At 39.5% G+C, this 19,906-nt stretch overlaps 1 protein-coding gene across 1 annotated transcript in view; it reads left to right on the top strand.

Annotated features, from left to right (window-relative positions):
- The first annotated feature begins 2,883 nt into the window (after positions 1 to 2,883).
- Positions 2,884 to 19,906, top strand: part of LOC119728628 (transmembrane protein 132E-like) — a 65,196-nt gene continuing 48,173 nt past the window's right edge. The window contains exon 1 of the mRNA XM_038200943.1: positions 2,884 to 3,236. Within this exon, the coding sequence (XP_038056871.1) occupies positions 3,176 to 3,236 (61 nt within the window). The 5' untranslated portion in view covers positions 2,884 to 3,175. The remainder of the gene's footprint in view (positions 3,237 to 19,906) is intronic.

Here is a 19,906-nt window from a genome sequence, read left to right as displayed (position 1 = left end):
TGCAGTCTGCTAGACCACATGTGCCCACAATGTAATTTGCATACTCTAATCACAAGTTATCTCTAATTTAAAAGAAATACCACACAATTCTGCTGTCCACCACTGATCATTTACCGATAGCCATGGATGAAAACAGACAAAATCACCATCATCATTTCAGAAAAAGACTTACCGTTAGCACGGAATTTTCTGCAACAGTAAGCAGGGATTTTTTACTAACGGTAAGCAGAGCCATGGAATTGGGCCATAAGCATTGCTTTGCAGGCTTGTTTTGTTTGTTGCTTTGGGTAATGCGCTCATTTCATTTTGTTATATTTTCCAAAATACTTTATCGGCATGTTTTACTTTTATTTTTGAAAAAAAGGGGGGAAAAAAGAGTTCTACGTGTTCAATATCATATGTACTTTATGTTATTGCATGAAACTATATAAATATCTATACTCTGTGATGTGTAATTAGCTGGTTAAAATCTACACACATTATAAAGAGTGCTTTGTAAAGATATAATTCATAATTTACGAGAAAGGTTTTCACCAAAGAGAAATATTGTTGGACGTTTTTATCATCGTCGTTTTTGTAGAGATGTATTTTAGAATTTATCTTCAAATGGAAAGTGGTTTCTTCACATTTTTTGTACGAAATAAACACATTGCCTCATCCTGTACGTCTTGTTTGTGTAATTTCCTGAATTATTTTTTTTTATCAGATTTTTTTTCAATTATTTTGTGGAAAAACTTTGAGTGAATACGTGTACTTTGATATTGAACTTGTGTGTCTTTTTTTTTAACGAAATTAAACACTCCTGAAGTTTGACTGAATTTATATAACCGTTGAGGGCGCTATACTTCACTGCCGTTCAAGACGTTCGCTCGTACCCCCGCCCTCCTGTTTGCAGGGCGGGTACGAGCGAATTCAAGACGTCAAAAATAACTTTGGTGTTAATTTCACCCCTATTAAAAATCATTGGACTACGGGAAGATTTAAGGGTTTTTTAGTAGTATATGCATGTACATGTACTTGTAAAGTGAAATCTCACGAAGCGTGACAGTTTTATTCTACTGTCCACCAGCACTAGTCCGAGTAACTTGGACCCAACTTATCGCCTTTTTACATTCGGACATACCTTTGGTGTGGCGATATAGTAGTACTATCGCCAGACCATGTCCGAGTGTTAAAAAGGCGATAAGTTACTCGGACTGCACCAGCACCAAGTTTGAAGTTTTTGACTTTGAGTTGGTACCAAGTTTACCGATGAATTTTGTAATGCAATCGTTATCAATTTAAAACGAAAATTTAAACTGAAAGATTTCATTTGGTACAATTTCCATAGAAATAAATTGCCGGCTGGCGCTCATTATTTTATCCCTCACGAAGACTCGGTAACAAATTGTCCTAAGCTATAAGTTGTAGTTTTCGCTGCAACCAGTGTTTTCCTGATTCACTCTGCTAAATTGAACTAAAGAAAGTTAAAACTTAGAAAGTTAATATTCAAAACATGTCAAGGTTTACGTCAGAATTGCTCTCTTTTTTTTTACGGCGAACTCTTATTTCCCCATCGGTTTTCACACCCGGGGGGGGGGGAACTTGGGTTTAATATCGAGCACTTTCCAGACAAGTTTTGCCTCCTTCCCCGGAACCAAGAGCTAGGGTTACTGACGATCCGGTACTAAAATTTTCTTTGAAAAGAAGGTGATGCATTGGCGATAAATGTTGGCGATTTGTCATTAATTCCCATAAAGAGCTGCCAGGCTAAACTCACTGTCGGGTAATAACGGCAGCAAAGGGCGCACTCCACAAAGACATGAACCGATCGCCCAGCTAAATCGACTCCAATCAATTTATTTTTCAATCATGAAGCTTTCCTTTTGGCAAGTCCACACACACATATCCCGGAAAGAAACGGGGGGGGGGACGTATCGCTATAATGCTTTTTTTTTTTTAATAGTTGGTGGGTGTTTTTGTCGGCTTTTCGGCGTGAACACAGTCACAAAGCGATCGGATTACAAAGCGCGGAATTGAAAAGCCACAACTCGCCATCCAATTACACTGGTTGAATGCCTTCAATTCTCCGCGGCAAGAGGCTTGGAAAGATGGCACGAAGAGTAGTAAAATCTGTTTCCTGTGCTGATGTTTGAAATCTCAACGTTGTGGAGGTCAATTTAACCCCAAATAAACCATTTAGATTTAACCCCTATAAAACTCAGCGCCAAAAAGGTACGACGTGCCTTCGTTTATCATCATTGATTCAATTTGATTTACTTGCTTCATTTGAATGTGAGAGTATTGTTGATTTACATCAGTTGAAATTAATAATGAATAATTGCCTTCAAAATTTCATTCATTACTAAGTTACCTGAACCTGAACAAAATATGTTGCCTGATGTTATTTTTATGAACAATGAAGTTGTTATTAAAAAAAAATCTATATTAAAGTACAATGAACCATTGATCCATATACCAAATTAAAAACCACAATTCCGGGGGGGGGGGGGTATTAGAAAAACAGAATCCTATATTTTCGCACTATGTTTTTGCCCTGGTTTTGACAAAGTGATAAATTACTTCATCCAGCGGTTTTCTTTGATCTCTGAAGCAGAACCATTGTCGTAATAAAAACTCAGTAATTTGTGATTCTATCCGTGGGCACCGCTTCATGACATGCAATAAACTATTAAGGCCACCCGGTGTCTTTTTGGAATTTATTCTGATATCTAGCTTTTATAAAAGAAATTTTGGTAAAAGAAAAAAAAGGGCGGTGGAGAAAAAAAAATATGCCGAGTAATATAATTCGAGGGCGGTCATTGTACATGTTTTTTTGATCACCCGGCCTCGACTCGCGCATGCACAATGTGTATCGGCTCGAGTGATAAAAACGGAACACCGCATTTTGTACACACGCATTGTACACATATTACGTATGCATACAAACTGTATACACGTACGTCCGTACACACGCCGTGTCGCCGCATCATATCAACACATAACATTTTGTAGTGAAATCGGGTAGCTGCGTTGAGAAAATGTTCCCGAAATAACTGGTTCTTCCTCCAAAATCTCCTAGTTTTCCTGCTAGCGGAAAGAAGGGGAGCGATCATCGAGGATCTATTCTAACAGCCCGGTAGTCTCCCAACTCTTGGATTTTTGTGTGCGTGCCGTGATTTTGACGAGGAGAAATATGGCCGGGCTCGCGAGCTGGTGGTTCTTGGTCGGGGTCTTGGTATTCACCGTGCACGGAGGTGAGTTGTGTACCGTGTGGTGTGCGTTTGTTACGGTATGTTCAGTGGCCGTGAACACGGTGCCTAGTCGTGGTCGCTGCGTGGTAAAGGCTGAAGTCTTGTCAGCAAAGTGCCGTTTCGTGCATGGTGTGTGGGGGGCATTTCGGTTTTTGAGTTGTTCATGCATGTGTGCGTCCCTTAACATCAGGATCAGATGTCGTTTGTCATGTTAGTCTGGAATACATAGCGAAAATTTAAATGTTTGAATTGTTTTTGAAATTTGAGATGAGAATGTGTTCTGATCCGTACGTATGCAAAACAAACTAATCTGTCAGATCAATATTGGCATCAGGGCCACTTTGTTGTTAAATTCTTAACCTACTTTTAAACAAGATTTTCTATTTTTGAAAATGTTTTGATTAAGTGCAAACTAGATATTTCACACAAATGTTTTAATAGTCATTGCATTTGTACGTAAAGGATTAGTTGACAACCAAGTAAAAATGACATTTTTTTTTCTATTCATTTCTCACTTTTTTTCATGTGAAATTTAAAGATATCCGTTATTAATCTTACAATATTTACTTTTCAAGTACCAGCAGCATTTGACCAGTCATGCCAGTTGCCATTTGCTAAAAACTTTTCATGTTTATTGAAAAGTTTATTACATAATTTTAATACAAATATACTGAGCAGAAATAATTTTTTTACGAGAGGTGTCAAGTATCAAAATTAATTGTTGGAATAAAAACAGCTGTGACGACTTCATCTATAGGAATAGCACTGATAATATGTCAACAGTGTTTGCCGATAGCTCAAGAGCGGTATGATTAAACGTAACTTGGTGTGCACATTTTACACCTATTAAAAAAATTGTTTCACCAAATCTGGAAAAAATTGTTATTCCTAAACCGCCTTTACTTTTTTGTCCAAAACTATGCTGCCTTCGACTAATTTTGTTGAGGATGTATTTCACCTTCACTTCAGTGTATGTTTGCTCAGTTTCAAATTTGTATACCCGCTTTTTCTTGTGAAGTTATTCCAAGTAATTTCCGCTGCAAAGACCATAGCGTCTTCGTGTCTAGATCCCTCCCTCAACTGTCTCCATGAAGAAAAGGATTCAGGCAATAATCTACAGAGCATCTTGCTTCCCTTGGCCAAGATTAGTGTAGTTTCTTGTTACATCTCCGCCCCTGACTAGTAAAGGAAAACACTTCTTGGAGTGGATTCCGGATTTGACCTTCCCCCAGGGACTAAGAGTGGAATGTATCCATACTGGTTATTATTTCAGGCCTGTTGTGGAACCAGTGTTCTGAGTTAGAGATCTTTGTTGTGGTTAAAGGGCATTTGTCTTCAACTTTTCTTGGGAAAGTTGTCGTACACTTTCTTTCGTAAGACACTTTTTTGGATAATTTTTTTGGGCGTAGTTTGCAAACTTGGTTTGGTTTTAGACCACCGTTCTTTTTTTTTTTTGAAACTGTACAAGTGAACTCAATGTTCAACTTAACCCAAAGTTCAATGCATAGCCGGCCTACACAGCAGAGCCTAGAAATGGGCGACTGTTTCTCCATCTGGAAAGGTTTTATACTCAATAGGAGGTATTCTAGTAATAGTGAGGTGTTGACATTCTTACAACGCCGACTTGTTCAGGAATTCGGATTCCTAAGTTACTGAAGGTTTCTTGACTCCAGAATTCCGTGACTGACGGAGGAATTGTGGCCAAATTTAAACTTGATAGAGTTAACCCGGTTCCACGCTTATGAGGAACAGTATGGCTAGTGTTGAAGTTAATGGTTAAAAGAGTGCATTTTTGGATACGGTAAAAGAACAAAAGAGAAGAATGCATATTTTGAAATGACACATTTTTTTGTACTCAACAGAAAGCCTTTAAATATTGTACAAGTTTGTGGATTTCCCAGTGTAAACTTTCAGGATATTTAGTTTTCAAGTCTGATCAAACAACTTGGGTTGACACCCTCCGTGGTAGAATTTTAATGAGATTACCCTGCCTGTATTGTAAAGGGGTCCTCTGATCCTTCTTTGTAGACAAAAGAGATCTACATCCACAAGAGGAAAATCCCCTCTTGTTCGGCTGATCAATGTGGAAATTTCCCCCCATACCGAGTTGGCTCATCCTACCCTCTTGAAGCACTTGGTATTCATTGGGTAGGATCTTGAGCCCAGGGTACTAAAGGGGTGGTAATAAATGGTTGCGAATCAATAGACCGAGTCTCAAGTACCTGACTAGAAAGGGTTGGGAGATCCACCTTACTAGGGAAGAAAAAGTGACACTTCAGTGCATCAATGGTTTGGGTGGGGGATAATTTGTAAGGTTACATACAATGTGAAAATTAAAGGTAGAGTCCATCATTTGTATAATTTGTGCATTTGTGTTCGTTTGAAGCAACCGAAGTGCTCAAAATCTAAAGAATGTTGCTGAACAACTAACCTGATGAAGATTTAGCTCAGTGTATGCTGTATGTTCCCAGAAAACAATATTTCTGGGATCTCGATTTCAAATCAAAAGTTGACGAGTCTTGTTTTGAATCGCGCCCGAATTCAGCCGATTGCAGCTACGCGAGGTCTCGCACCGAACAGACGAATTATAGTAACCGGGCGCACATGTGCGTCCGGTCCGGCCAACCCGGGTTAAAACTCTTGCCAGGGCTCAAAACAGTAGTATTCTAGTACTGGTAACCGATAAACTTGGTTTGTACAAAACAATTGTGAAACGATGCAGGGTTGAACGCAGGGTTGAAAAATATTTTAAAAACCAAGCCCGGGCACTCGGGCAGCACTGGGCTGCTCAGGTTTGAGTTCAACCGGGATTGAGAGGCTCTAGTATGAAAAGGCCTTTTAAGATGGCAGCACTTGGCTTGAAATGAATGTGTGTATACACTGCCAGCCACTTCCAAGTGATTCAGATCATGGACCATTTAGATGCAGTCCTAGTGCAGGAATGTGGTCTGGTACCACCGGCACTGTCTGGAAATTGACACCTTTAAGGCCTCAGACTAACATGTTTGGAAGGTTAGGAAGTAAAGCTTGTGATGAGAGGGCCCTCACAGGAGTATAAGGGCTCGTACTGTGTGCGCATGAATCAAGTTGCTCTACAGTATGTTGCCCGGATCTAGGCAAGCCCCTCAGGGGGAACAAGTGTACAGTGAGTTATTGTGTGATTTGTGGTAGACCCATGGCTCAAAATCAGTGGAGCCGGCCATTGCTGTATAAATTTAGTTTGTGGGTATCAAAATGTTGTTCTTTCAAACTTTTGACATTTTCTGATTGCAAGAAGGAGGTCTGTGAATGAACAGTTCGTCTACACATCATATGCATGCACTGGTTTATGCTAGTTACCGGTTCATACCAGTACGCACGGTACATGGAGTAAACTCTGAAAGAAATTCATTCATTTTGAATGGCTGTGCACAAAGCAGTATTGACTTGGAGTCAGCACTTCACCCTCTTTTTTTACATTCACACACTAGAAAAATCTCGGGGTTGACGCAGGGTTAAAAACATGCAGCTTTTCAAACTTTTTCAACCCCACGCCAACCCCGCGTCAACCCTGAGATTGATTTCGCACCAGGTTGAACTTGGCCCTGCTTCCAACCAGTCTTGAGATTTTCAATTCCGGTTGAAAATTTCAATCGGGTTGGCACGAAAAAAAAGTGTGAAATGACGGGGGGGTTTAAAGGGAAAATACAACATTTGCAAACATCAAAAAATAAAGCTACCAAATCATTTTGAAATACCTTGCTGGACTGTTATTGAATGACAGTGTAAAGCATCCTGTCAAATCCTGGCACCTGGTATACTGTCATTTTCAAGAAAAGTGGTATTTTTGTATCAATTTCCAACGCTGATCGGCCGACCAGCGTTGGAAAAAACTGGCTTTTTTTCAAGTACTGGCCCCAGTTGACCATCGCACTTATTTGCAATCGGTTACACACCTATGAACGGGTAAAGGCCAGCTAGACTGGTTCCCTGACCTTACAATTCCCCAATGTGTGTAAACTGCTCTGTTTCTTCTTAAATGGAGTCAGGGAACCAGACTACAGGAAAATGATTGTTTTTCTTGGTTTTTATAGCATTTTCGAACCCAAAACCTCAAAAAAAGTCAGTGTAACTATATTTGCTATATATTTCCAACCCCCCAATTCCATCCATTTCTGAAACTTACAGCAAAAGCAAATGATGTATATTCCCTTTAAACGCAGGGTTGAAAAAGCAAAAACTCAATCCGGGGCGGCACTGGGTTCGCCCAGGGTTGAGTTCAACCCAGGTTGAGAGGCTCTAGTGTGAAATTTTTAAAGCTTTTTTGGGTAACTAAACTGATTAGGAGAGAACTTGTGCACAGAGTATATAATTAGGACTTGTAAATTAATAGAAGAGAATCTGGATTGCAAAAGAACCGACTAATCTTTAATCGTGTTGGAGTTTTGATTCATCTCCATTCCTCTGTTGTGGGGGGGGGGGGTATTTTCCATTTGGTCCCTGTAGGGATGCCACAACCAGGGCAGATACGATTTCACCGGAACTGTCAGCACATGATTGCTTCCAGAACTCCCGACATAATGTGTGCCATGCATTCAAAGTAATGTCACCGCCGAGTATTGTAAAGGCACATTGTGTGGATTATGTGTCTCACAGAGGTTGTTAAAATGGCTTCAGGCCTCCATGGTCTTTATCTCTGGCTTTGTTTTGAATTTGGGTGATTTATGATGAACACCCCGTTATCTGATATGTTTTTTTTTTATCTGTAAGATGTTTTTCTCAACGTCTTCCAAATTTAACTCCCAAATTTGACTCCCACAAGAATTGTATAGCGAGCAAGTATTATGAATATGTCTCCATAATTGTGATGATTAAAAAGCTGGCTCCTTGCCAGAGACAGTGGCTCAAGCTTTTGTATGGACTTGTGCCTTGGTTTTATTAGCACATTTGCAAATTATGCAATAGTCATGGTACTGTATTATGTATGTACTCTGGTTTTTCTGACTTCTTTCAGTAATGAACATGACACAAGCCTTTTACCGAATTCACAAAGCTTGTTTTGTACCGCTGGGAATCAGGGAATCACTCCCTCCACCTCTCTCTCCCTAGGATTCCATTCGTCCAAAAAAACCCCCAAAAACTGGTAAATTTTTCTACTTTTATAGAAATTTAGTTTACAATGTTCTACATTTGTACTCGCGAGTACTCGACTACTCACAATTACATGTACTTGACTGCTCACGATTACTGGACTACTCGCAAGTACTTTCTTTGCGAGTACTCGAGTAGAAAAATCCACTACTCGCCCAGGTCTAATGTTTTGCATGGCAAAGTGAACATTTTTAAACAAAACAATTGAGATTGTTGCATTCCGACTCGGTGAGACTATGATTCACCACCCCAGCCCTAGAAAATAAAAAGCCAATTTCATCAACTTGGTTTCTTTTAACCCTAACGTACCTAAATCCATCAAAATCCACACCCCTGTTTTGGAGGATTTCGGCGGAATCAGGATACCTCCATATTGAACAAGTGGGGGATTTTGGTGGATTCAGGACAATAAGCCTAGCGGTACTGCAGGATTTTGATGGATTTAGGATAGTCTCCATATTGAGCAGTTGGGGGACTTTGCTAGATTCAGGATCTCAACAGATTTACTCCCGGCTAACTGTTGGATTCTGATGGACTCGCTGGCCACCAACATATTTTTGCATGGCAAAATTGATGGATTTTGGTGGATTCAGGATACTTTCTAGTAAAATACCCAAGGGGTTCTCTAGAGGGTTAAATTAGGCTTTCAATGAATGCAACACATGCACACTGGACTGCAGATTTTTTAAATTTTTTTTGTGGTCACCGGCAGAAAAAAAAACCTTTACTGTGTAACCAGGGTGTTACCGTGTTGCATGTTTTTATGCATACCGATAGCTTGTGTTATTGATAGGACTATCCTTTTTGCGCTGCGGAACAGTTGAACACTGCTCGGTCAAATATCAGCAGGGGACGGGTGCCAAAGCTGACACGGTCACCAGCTGAGAGGCTGGTACTCTGACACCTTTCCAGACACAAAAAAATGTGACAGGCCGGATTTTACTTTTTTTTTTTTTTTTTTTTTTTTTTTTTTTGGTGGTCCACACTTTTGAACTCGTCATGGAAAGGCACCAGGGTATGATCCATTTGTGGCTTTTGACACCCCAATGCATCAATTTTTTTTTTCTTTTTAGTGGTTGTTTGAGTTGTTTGTCAACGAATGATTTGGCCAGTATTGTGTTGCAGTATGATACAAAAAGGGCATTCAGACAGCTCGGGCGCCTGAAAAGATACATAGGTTTTTATGTGTAGAAAGGCTTACCAGATCGTTCAGAAGAATGCCTGAAGCATACTAACCAATTTCCAAAATTGTTGCATTCGCACAATCAAGGAAATAGTTCGCATGATTGAGGAAATAGTCGGCATGATTTAGCCACTGGAATAATTGTTGTCGCTTACAGGGCTTATTAGATGTGCAATAATCTTTAAAAACGCAATTGACTGTTTTTGGAATTTTATTCAACAAAAAATGTTAGAAAATGGACCACCTGTATTACTAAATTGCCAATTTGTTCCAAGATACCGGTACCACCAGTATGCTGATACATACATGTACATGTACATGTGTACTGCAGTAATTTATTGTCTATTTGGCCATGACTGGGCCATAGTCAGACTCCATGGCCATGGTGCTGTATAATTTGTGTGTGTACATGTAGCCTTGGTGCAGTATTAAAATAAGCATGAAATCAAAATCATTTAAGCTACCGGTAATCTTTAACCTTCCACTTAAAGTTTAACTCAAACTGTGGGCTTTGAAGCAATGTACCAGAAGGCCTATATGAGAGGATGTTTTGATATAATTTTCATGATTTGATTATCATTGCATCTTACATGTAAGCACCGTCTATCAGAATTTTCAATAATTGATGTATATCAGAAATATCCAATATCGAGAATATTTGATATATTGAAATCCCATGTAACTTATAAGTAAAAGTTAAAGACCATAAAGATGACACTTTGATTTCAAAAAGGGAAAAAAATTAAGTCCCAATTTTCCGCGGCTTTCTCTGGAGCATATTGCCCAAACTTTTAAAACAAATCTCAGCACTGACAGTTTGTCCAGAACAGGCAGTTTCTTTTGAGGTTTTACATTGGGGAGACCGCGAATTCCAGCGAAAGTAGAGCACAAAGCGACACCGCTGGAATTTCGCAATGTTTTTATTTTGAGTCACTAGCACAAGTTGCCGCCGAGTTTTATTTTATTCTACAGCAAACGTTAAACACAAAGTAAAAGCACAACAATCTGACGACAATCTGACACATTTTCAATATTTTTGATACCATTCCTCAATATCGAAAATTTCGATGTGTTAAAAAAATTGCTATCGGCGATATCGATATCAGAATAATATCGAGTAATATCGATATATCGACCGTGCTTTACTGTAAGTGAAACTCAAAATGTCAACCAACTTATATTTTTTCACCTTTCAAAAGTTATTTGTCTATTGACCAAGGGGTAAAAAGCATCGGCAGGCTCTCCAAACTTTTTGTCAAAGGTCAATGGCAGTAAATGATGTCAACATCAGGGCATTCTGTCCCTTGCTCTGGCTTGGAGGTGGCCCAAGTCAATCCATTTATTGCAGTGAATGGAGTTAGCTAGCTAGCTGATCTATAAATTCCTGACAACGGCAAACCATCAGTTTTCATTATACACTGGGGTCCGGCAGTGTTTCCCACTTCCCGGTATCCATTGTGTTGGTCCCCGACCCAAAAGGACTTCAGTGGTTCCCAATGCTCTGAGGTTTTCCCTTCTTCTTTGATTTTTATTTCATGGGTGTAAATTGCCTCCAAGTCACAGGCTTGGTAGACACAATGGTTCCTTCATCTAGCTCAAGCCTCCACCAGATGAAAAGACAGCCCCCCCCCTGGCTCCCTAGGGTACTGAAAAGCTGTGGCTTCATTACAAGAGGCAGGATCCATACATGGCCTGCCCAACACTTAATTTTTGGCTCATTCTGTCAAGTGTACTGTGTTCTTAGTTTTTTTCCCTGGACCTGAGGGGGCCGGTTTTGTCAGTTCCCTGCCGTGATTGAATATGATTGAGTACCTCCCCCCAAAAAACTGGCAACTCCTGGAGAAAATTGATTAAAACAAATCTCCAACATGATTCTGAGATTTTCTTTGAAACTCTAAGTTATATTCCTGCGTGACTGAAAGTTTCTCCCTGTATTTTTTGTTTTTATATCCCTGTGGCTTGAATTTCGATTCTAGGTTTCCAACAATGCAAACCTGCATTCCTCCCCCCCCCCCCAACCCCAAGAAAAAGTAATTTCTTATTGGTAGGTACCGTACACTGTAATATACCCAGCCATTTTTTGGCAGCACCTGTGGGAACCGCAGAGGAGAAAAGAGCAGTTTTGGATAATTGGAAACAGTAAAAAAAAAAAGTCATTTAAAGTGAATAGTGGAATGACTGTACGGCCCTTCCATTCATCTGTTAGCCTGGGTAACTGTTTGCGAAGGGCTTTTGTTGGGCGTTGAATGAAACTAGTCCGGGAGACTTTGAATAGGAGGCCAGTATGTCGCTAACAAAGCTCGGAAATTGACTAGCTAATAGGAGGGAAAGTCGTTTTTTTTTTTCAGTTTTTTTTTTTTTTTCAGAATGAGGGAAAGAGTATCAAATAAAACAAAAATTCCAACCTCGGCTGGTTTTGAATAGCCGGCTCTCCGTTCTAGTTCACTTCGCCGAAATTGACTTCGGCGGCGGCGAGAGTGGGGGGGGGAAATGGAGGAGAACGCCGGCGTTTGCAGGCAGGCAGCGATCCATGACGGCATCTGAATAAGCCCAGGAAAGCGTGTGACGGCTTTATTCATGAGTGCGATTGCCTAGGTATTAACAAGCGTCGGCCCCGGAATGAAAAATAGGGTGTATCCAAGACAAACTGGCTTTATGCTCTCGCAATTGTTTTTTTTTTCCATTCGGAAGAGAGAATTATAGAAACTGTTTATATTGTGTGGAACGGCCGGTCTGACTAGGCCGGTCTGACTATACGCCACTGGTTTAGCACCTGTTATTAACAGTTGGGGATGCATTTGTAAGCCCTCGGCTCTGTAATTTAGTATGAAATTGAAAAATCGGTGAACCGTGGCAAAGCCCTTCTGGCCCAAAATAACAGTATAAATCACAAAAGCAGGACAGAGTTTGCAAATCAAAGCATTACATGTATTACATTGTACCACTGCTTGTGGCTTCTTGCACATTGTTGGGTACGTTACAATATTTTCTCTATTTACATTTATTATATTTACTCTTCGGTATTTGAACATTCTTTCCACTTGAAGTCTAAGGTCTATTCTGTTTCGCTGAATTAAATTCAAATGTGAACAGAATGCGAATACTGATAACTTTACATGTTGACAGTAGAGAGTAGGATTGTGCAGAAATTTTAAGACCAGTGATAAAGTACATGTACCGGTACATACCGGTAGTTGTTACATGTTTAATTGATAGTCACACTTTTCATACTGTATACTGAGTGAAATGTGTGCACTTACATCTGGCTATGCTAGAACTCTACATGTTGCCGGATGATTAATTTTATTTGTAATGTCTTGGCTTCTAGGTAATATTCAGTAACATTGGAGATTTCACAAACTCAAGTTCAAAAGCAAAATGCTTCTTTGGTATCATACAGCCATTGGTGTGTTTATTAAACAATATTGTGGGTTCTAGACAGTTTCTTTTTCTTCAAAGTATTCTTTCGGAACTTTTCAGCAAAAAAAAAAATTAGATTTGAACCTCAGTTTTGGTTTTGGTTTTTTTCATCTCTGATTTGAAACATTTTAAACTTGAGCGGACAGTTTTGTACCTGTATGGCTATTCAACAGAAAAGCCAGATCATTATGACACTACCAGTAGATGGTAAAGCCACACCGTGCTTGGCTACCGAAATGGAGAAATTTCATACTCGGACCAGAGTACGGTACCAGGTCTTTATTGACAACACAAAATACTGAAAGTCACTAGGTCTGTACATGTACAAACCTACATGTATGCTTGTATACATGTATCGGTAGTTGTTGAAGCATTGCTTTGTACGTGCTCAAGTATACATGTACACGTTTTTTATAGTACAAATGTACATGTACATGTAGGCCTACTTATGAATCACAAACATCACAATACTGATCTCTGTAAAATTTGCTGCCTTAACCCTTTAATCCCCTACAACTTTCCAAACAGGAAATCAATCCCCTCTCCTCCCCCCCCCCCCTTCCTAAAGAAAAGAAAGACCATCTTGAATTTCCAGCGGCCTTCCTTTCTATTTGGAGAACCTCCACTGTCTGGAAACCAAGCCACCAAAATCCAAAGCGTGGTGAAGAAAACACTAGAAGTAGTAGTGAAACTTGAGTCTCATTGGAGGTTATTTGATGCACTGTTGCAATTACAGGGCCTACCCATTTGTTGTGGTAGTGAAAGACCCACCAGACTTCAAGGTTGGCTTCCTAATGTCTTGATTCAAAATAAAGAATCAGTAAAATTAGGGATTATTGGTGGACATCTATAGTACTTACCATAGTATGTCTTGCAACATGTACATTGTTGCAGGCATTGAAGACATTGTATCACATTTGTATCACTTTGTATTACATTTTCTTGAGTATGTATTTATTTTTGAACTCTCCTGCTTCTGAAAAGTCACAGAAAGTCAAAAGAATCAATCCTCTTCCCCTGCCATGCCTTTTACACAGGCTAGTCACCAACAGTCAGATCATATTTCAAGCAAGCACTGTGACTAGTCAAACCACAAAAGCAGGCAAGTGGTAGGCACAGCTGGCTTATCAATCACCTACAGTCAGAGTATCAAGTTACATTAACAGTCACAGCCAGTCATTCCTGCTTTTTGTAGGCTGGGAGCTTTTAACTGTTAAAAACAGTCACTTGACTGATTTTGACTTAAAGGACAACTTTGCACAGAGTGTATGTTTGCATAGGAGGGTTTAAAAAAAAGTAATTTTATAAATAATTAACGTACCACAAGTCCACAACTCTACTTTTAAGAAGAGCATTGTTTATTTTCACAAAATGATTTCTGAGTAAAAGCATTCAGGCTTTGCATTTTTATAAATTCAGTTTTTAAATCTGATTATTTTTTAATAATGAGTAACCACGTTATGTCCAGAAGCTCCTCGGCACAGTGTCACAACATTTACAAAACTTAAAGGGATGTTAATTAATTAATAAAAAAAACCTTTGTAAAATGCAGCCTTTTTCTCAAAAGAAGTTGTCTAAACTACATGCATCCCCCTCAAAAAAAATAACCACGTAGCAGCCACCCACGTGTTTCCCTTTTTTTAACCAAAGCTTCTGGACACAAAGCCATGGCTATAATATAATTTCCTATAAATGTCTCCTTAAAAAAAATCCAACAGCTGAAGTTTTTCAAAAATTGCAGAGGACAAAGCCACTGTCTTCCATGTGAAAGTGAGAGGTTTCAAAGTTGGCATTAAATCACTTTTGTGACCAAAGAGGCCTGGCTTGAAATTTTTACCATGCCCCCTCCCCTCTCCCCAATTTATGTTACCCCTGATTTCACAGTTATACCCCATAATTATTACCATGCAGGGGCAGTAATAAATGGCCTTGGAATGGCCAGCAATAAATTTTATTGCCCAAGTTTTTTTTCTTTTCATTTTCACTTCTGTGCACCAATCACAAAGAGTTTTACAACTTTGTTTGGCCAGAGTGTAATCCTCATTTTGTCACATGATGTGGAATGTTCCATTTGTAGCCGAGGGAGGAGGGGGGAGGGGCTTGTTAAACTTCATAATGCTTGGATTAGTGGAATGCAGAAATAAATGTAAGATTTTAGTTTTAAATATTGTTCTTCCCCACTGTTCTCTCAAAATATAAGTTAGTTGCATTTTTATTGGAAGTGCTATTTAAAGGGAATATACATCATTTGCTTTTGCTGTAATTTTCAGAAATGGATGGAATTGGGGGTTTGGAAATATATAGCAAATGTAGTTACACTGACTTTTTTGAGGTTTTGGGTTCGAAAATGCTATAAAAACCAAGAAAAGCGATCATTTTCCTGTAGTCTGGTTCCCTGACTCCATTTAAGAAGAAACAGATCAGTTTACATACATTGGGGAATTGTAAGGTCAGGGAACCAGTCTAGCTGGCTCGTACCCGTTCATAGGTTTGTAATCGATTGCAAACAAGTGCGATGGTCAATTGGGGCCAGTATTTGAAAAAAAAGCCAGTTGTTTCCAACGCTGATCGGCCGATCAGCGTTGGAAATTGATACAAAAATACCACTTTTCTTGAAAATGACAGTATACCAGGTGCCATGATTTTACAGGATGCTTTACACTGTCATTCACTAACAGTCCAGCAAGGTATTTCCAAATGATTTGGTAGTTTTATTTTTTGATGTTTGCAAATGTTGTATTTTCCCTTTAACATTTGTAAAATTTTATATTCGTGTAACACAATATTTGTCATTCACATGAAAATGAACATCCACTTGTTTACATCGTTGATGTGTTCATGTATTTGGTAACCAATTAAAAAAAAAACAATAATAAAGTTAAAGGTACACATAAATAATTTATAATAAATAAATAATTTTGGAGGCTAATCATCCTTACTCACAGCTGAGAAGCTGAATTGCGGAGGACGTGACTACAACATGATCGAGCCGCTGGCATGTAAAGCCGCCTTTGGCAGCCAGCCACATCAAGCCATTATCATAACCACGGAGCCACAGCCTGAGATCAAACGTGTTCAGTTTTTTGGGGGGAGGGAGGAAAACCTGAGGGCCCGGAGAAAACCTTCGTGGCACAGGAGAGAACCAACATACACCTCTACTCACATTTATGGTCCGCAGCCGGGAATCGAACCAGGGCCACAGTGGTGAGCCTCATGCACTAGCCACCCATGCCACACATGTAATACTGACCAGAAAGATATTTTTAATAAAACCCCAAGAATCAAAAGTCAAATAAAATTTAAGTAAATGAGTTTATAATAAACATTGTCATAATGTTGTTCACGTGTGAAATGCAGTGCATTACTACGTACCATTACAGTACACAGCCTTTTTTTCTTTCTAATTCTCAAGATACCGGTACCGCCATAGCAGCCGGCTTGTATCAACTCCGCCCATCAGACGACAATGACAAAATCCTAAATCAAAATTTATGTTCCTGAGGCACCAGCAGCTCTAGATCTCGGGTAGTAAACCTTCCACTTGAGCAAATTACACCGTCAAATAGTGCACCAAACCATAAAAAAAAAAACTGACAAAAAGAAAGAAGAAAAAACGAGTGAGAGACAAAATAGAGAGAACGTAATAAAATACCACAGTTGGTGCTTGGAGGGAGGGGAAAATATAATCTGCCAACTTTACCATCTCCGAAACTGACCTTTGATCATATTAGCGGCGGGCTGGTTTGCTTACCTACCGGGAGAGTTTGGAAAGGGGCGATAAAACCCCGTCAGCGACTACAAAGGCAAACGGTCGGCTGCCGCCCGGCCATGTGCAAAGACATCAAGTACAGCGCCAGTCATTTATTTTCCGCTCCGAAAGATTCATGGTCTTATTCATACAACTTTTTTTTGTGTTTCTCTTTTCTTTTTATTCGGTTCTCTTTAGATACACGACCCAAAAGTGCAGGTCATTATTAAGGCCACTTTTAGTTTTATTTTAGTGTTTTGGGTCTTTTTTTTTCATGTCGACGTTACAGACGGCAGACTTTTATCAAGGATGCGTTCATTATCTGTTGCCCTGAGACAGTCTAGACTGGCGCCGTCTTTGCCAGAGGGCTGCGAATTCTTATTACTTTCACACCTCGTTGTGGTTTTTCACAAAAACCGAAATTGGCGAATTAATAATAAGGCAAACTGGTGTCCACTGTTTGGCAGATAGGTGATAAAAGAATTTAAAAATGGAAATATATACAATGTACCGGTACATCTATCACTTGACCTCAGGACAGACTCAAATATTAATGCTGAGTTGCAGGAGAAAAATTGACAAATTCCAGTGAACTCCTTAAATACTTGATCTGTCATGCTTGTATACACGTATCTGTTCTTGCATATCGTTAACCATTTCTTCTGATCTCATAACTTTAACCCTAACCTTCCCATATCCTCCAAAATCCTCTTTGCAAAATGGAGGATTTTGAAGGATTGAGGCAGTATGGCAAAAATGTGTGGCTGATTTTGCAGGACGCACTGTGTCAAGGTCTTGGGCTGGAGCTTGTGTTGTTTATTTGCTCAGCCCTGTATAAATTTAGGCCTAGATTATACTTGAAATCCTCCGCACTGCTCCAGGATGTCACTGGCTCTGCCCCAACATATTGACAGTGATTACTGGAGGATTTTGCAGGATTGAGGCAGTGGTCACCCCTCCAAGGACCACATTCAAGAAATATCGGAGGGTTTTGCAGGATTGAGGTTGTATCCTAGTTAGCAAAAATGCCTAGGAAGTTAGGGATAAATTATTAAACATCGAATTGGGACCACATGGAAACAAATGTGCTATTTCAAGTATCATGTACATGTGTAAGAGGGTGAAATTATGGCCAAGCATTGAACATCACCAGCCACTTACAATGAACCATTTTTTCCAATCAAAAAATAGGTGTACACTCAATTAAAATTGCAATGTGAGTGCATTCTAAGCGCATCTAATTTTTGTATACATTGTAGTTCAATGTTGCCAGCAGTTTTGTGTCATATTCTACACTCGGTGGGGTACTTTTTTTTTTACAGGGTATTGGAGAGTAAAAAAAAAATAAAGTCCTCCAAAATAAATTTAAATTAGGAAATAATTTTCTGATTGCATTCATAATTATTGGTGACAGGGTCAAATCCTGTCAATCCCTCCCCCCTCTCAAATATAAAAAAACCCAAAAATCCTGCAATGGAAGCAGCTGGGACTCGTCACTGTGACAATTAATTTCTCATCGCCGTGGCAACCTGTGTGCCCTGACGACAGGCAGAAAAAAAGATGCCCTGCAGCCCGGAGGTACAGGGTTCATTGGACGGTAGAATGTTCCACCCCATTGGGTCATGTCCTTCCTTGGAACTCCTCATCGTCAAATCCTTTGTTCTCATGTGATTTGTTTAGGCCTAACATCCAACTCCTTTCCCTCCCACGTTACCAAAATATTTGTTTCGTGTCATTATGTTGTGATCTGATAATGTGCAGTGCACATGTTTTTCATGTGTTTATGTGAACAAAATTAATGCATCCATAGATATGAAATTTCAGTGTTTTTTTTTAATGTAGTTGGTACCTCCTTAAACCTTTCCCAATCCTCCAAAATTATCTTTGCAAAATGGAGGATTTTGCAGGATTGAGGCTATTATGACAAATATATGTGGCTGATTTTGGAGGATGCACTGTGTCAAGGTCTTGGGCCGGACCCTGTGTTGTACATTGTACATGTACGTTTATGCTCAGCCGTGCATAAATTTAGGCCATATTCGAAATCCTCCACACTGCTCCAGGATGTCACTTGCTCTGCCTCAACCTATTGGCAGTGATTGCTGGAGGATTTGGCAGGATCCAGGCGGTGACCAGTCACCCCTCCAAGGACCACATTCAAGAAATAATGGCTGATTTTGCAGGATTGGGGCTGCATGCATTTTTACATGGAGGCAGTTGGAGGATTTTGCAGGATTGAGGTTACACCCTAGCAAAAATGCCTAGGGAGCTAGGTTTGACAAAAATGTAAAACTTAACGGTGATTTGAGTTACCAGTGCATGCACTGGTACATAACCCACTGCCCCAACCAAAAAGTTAACAAAATTTTGGAGAATTTTTTCCAAATGTCATGAAGGTTTTTTAAGTACGTGTATATATGGACAAATGGGACACTGCACCTGATATATTTTGTTGTACATATTTGTAATGCATTTCGCCAGCACTTAAAATTTGAGATTTTTGTTGCCAAACATACATGTAATCATAATATTTGCTGCTAAAAATCATGGAAATTATACATACTTATAGGTACAATAACATGACATGTACATTTACCCTAGATACATAGATACATTATGTACAGTTTACATAATACATGCATAAATGCATGGCATTAATTTACAGTACTTGTAACAAAGATGTGCAGGTCTTCGCATAACAATCTTGGCATCTCCATACCTGGGGGAAGGGGGGGGGGGGGCTCTTGTCAAAAAAGGTCCCTCCTAAAGATATCTGCCTGTACATGTACTTCCAGAGCACAAAGGCCTTGAAGTGTCATCAAGTCAGCCCTTCCATAAATCCCTGAAAATAACAAATTATTTTTTCCTGTTTCAATTCTCTCAAAGTTCAACTGCATCCCTGCGCCTTGTCGAGTTCAATTTGTGAAGATATGAATCCTTTGCAGATCTGCCTGTTTGGGGGCGGGGAGAACACGGAGTTATTAGTAATACAGCAATTTTTTTTTTTTTTAGAAATAAGCTGATGAGATTGTTTCGCTAGGAAGATTTTAATAAAGGTATCATTTTTTGAATACTTGCCAAACCTGCCACTTTATTGTATGTGTGTGTGACAATCAGACGAGGCTACAATATTTACAGGAAATTTGTTCTTCGCAATCTTCAAGGAGAAAACTACATGTACCGGTACAAGCA

Source organism: Patiria miniata, unplaced genomic scaffold (assembly GCF_015706575.1).
Source record: "Patiria miniata isolate m_02_andy unplaced genomic scaffold, ASM1570657v1 HiC_scaffold_1, whole genome shotgun sequence".
NCBI classification, from domain to species: Eukaryota; Metazoa; Echinodermata; class Asteroidea; order Valvatida; family Asterinidae; genus Patiria; species Patiria miniata.
The sequence above is the reverse complement of the archived record's forward strand: the minus strand, read 5'-3'. Positions and strand labels throughout refer to the sequence as shown.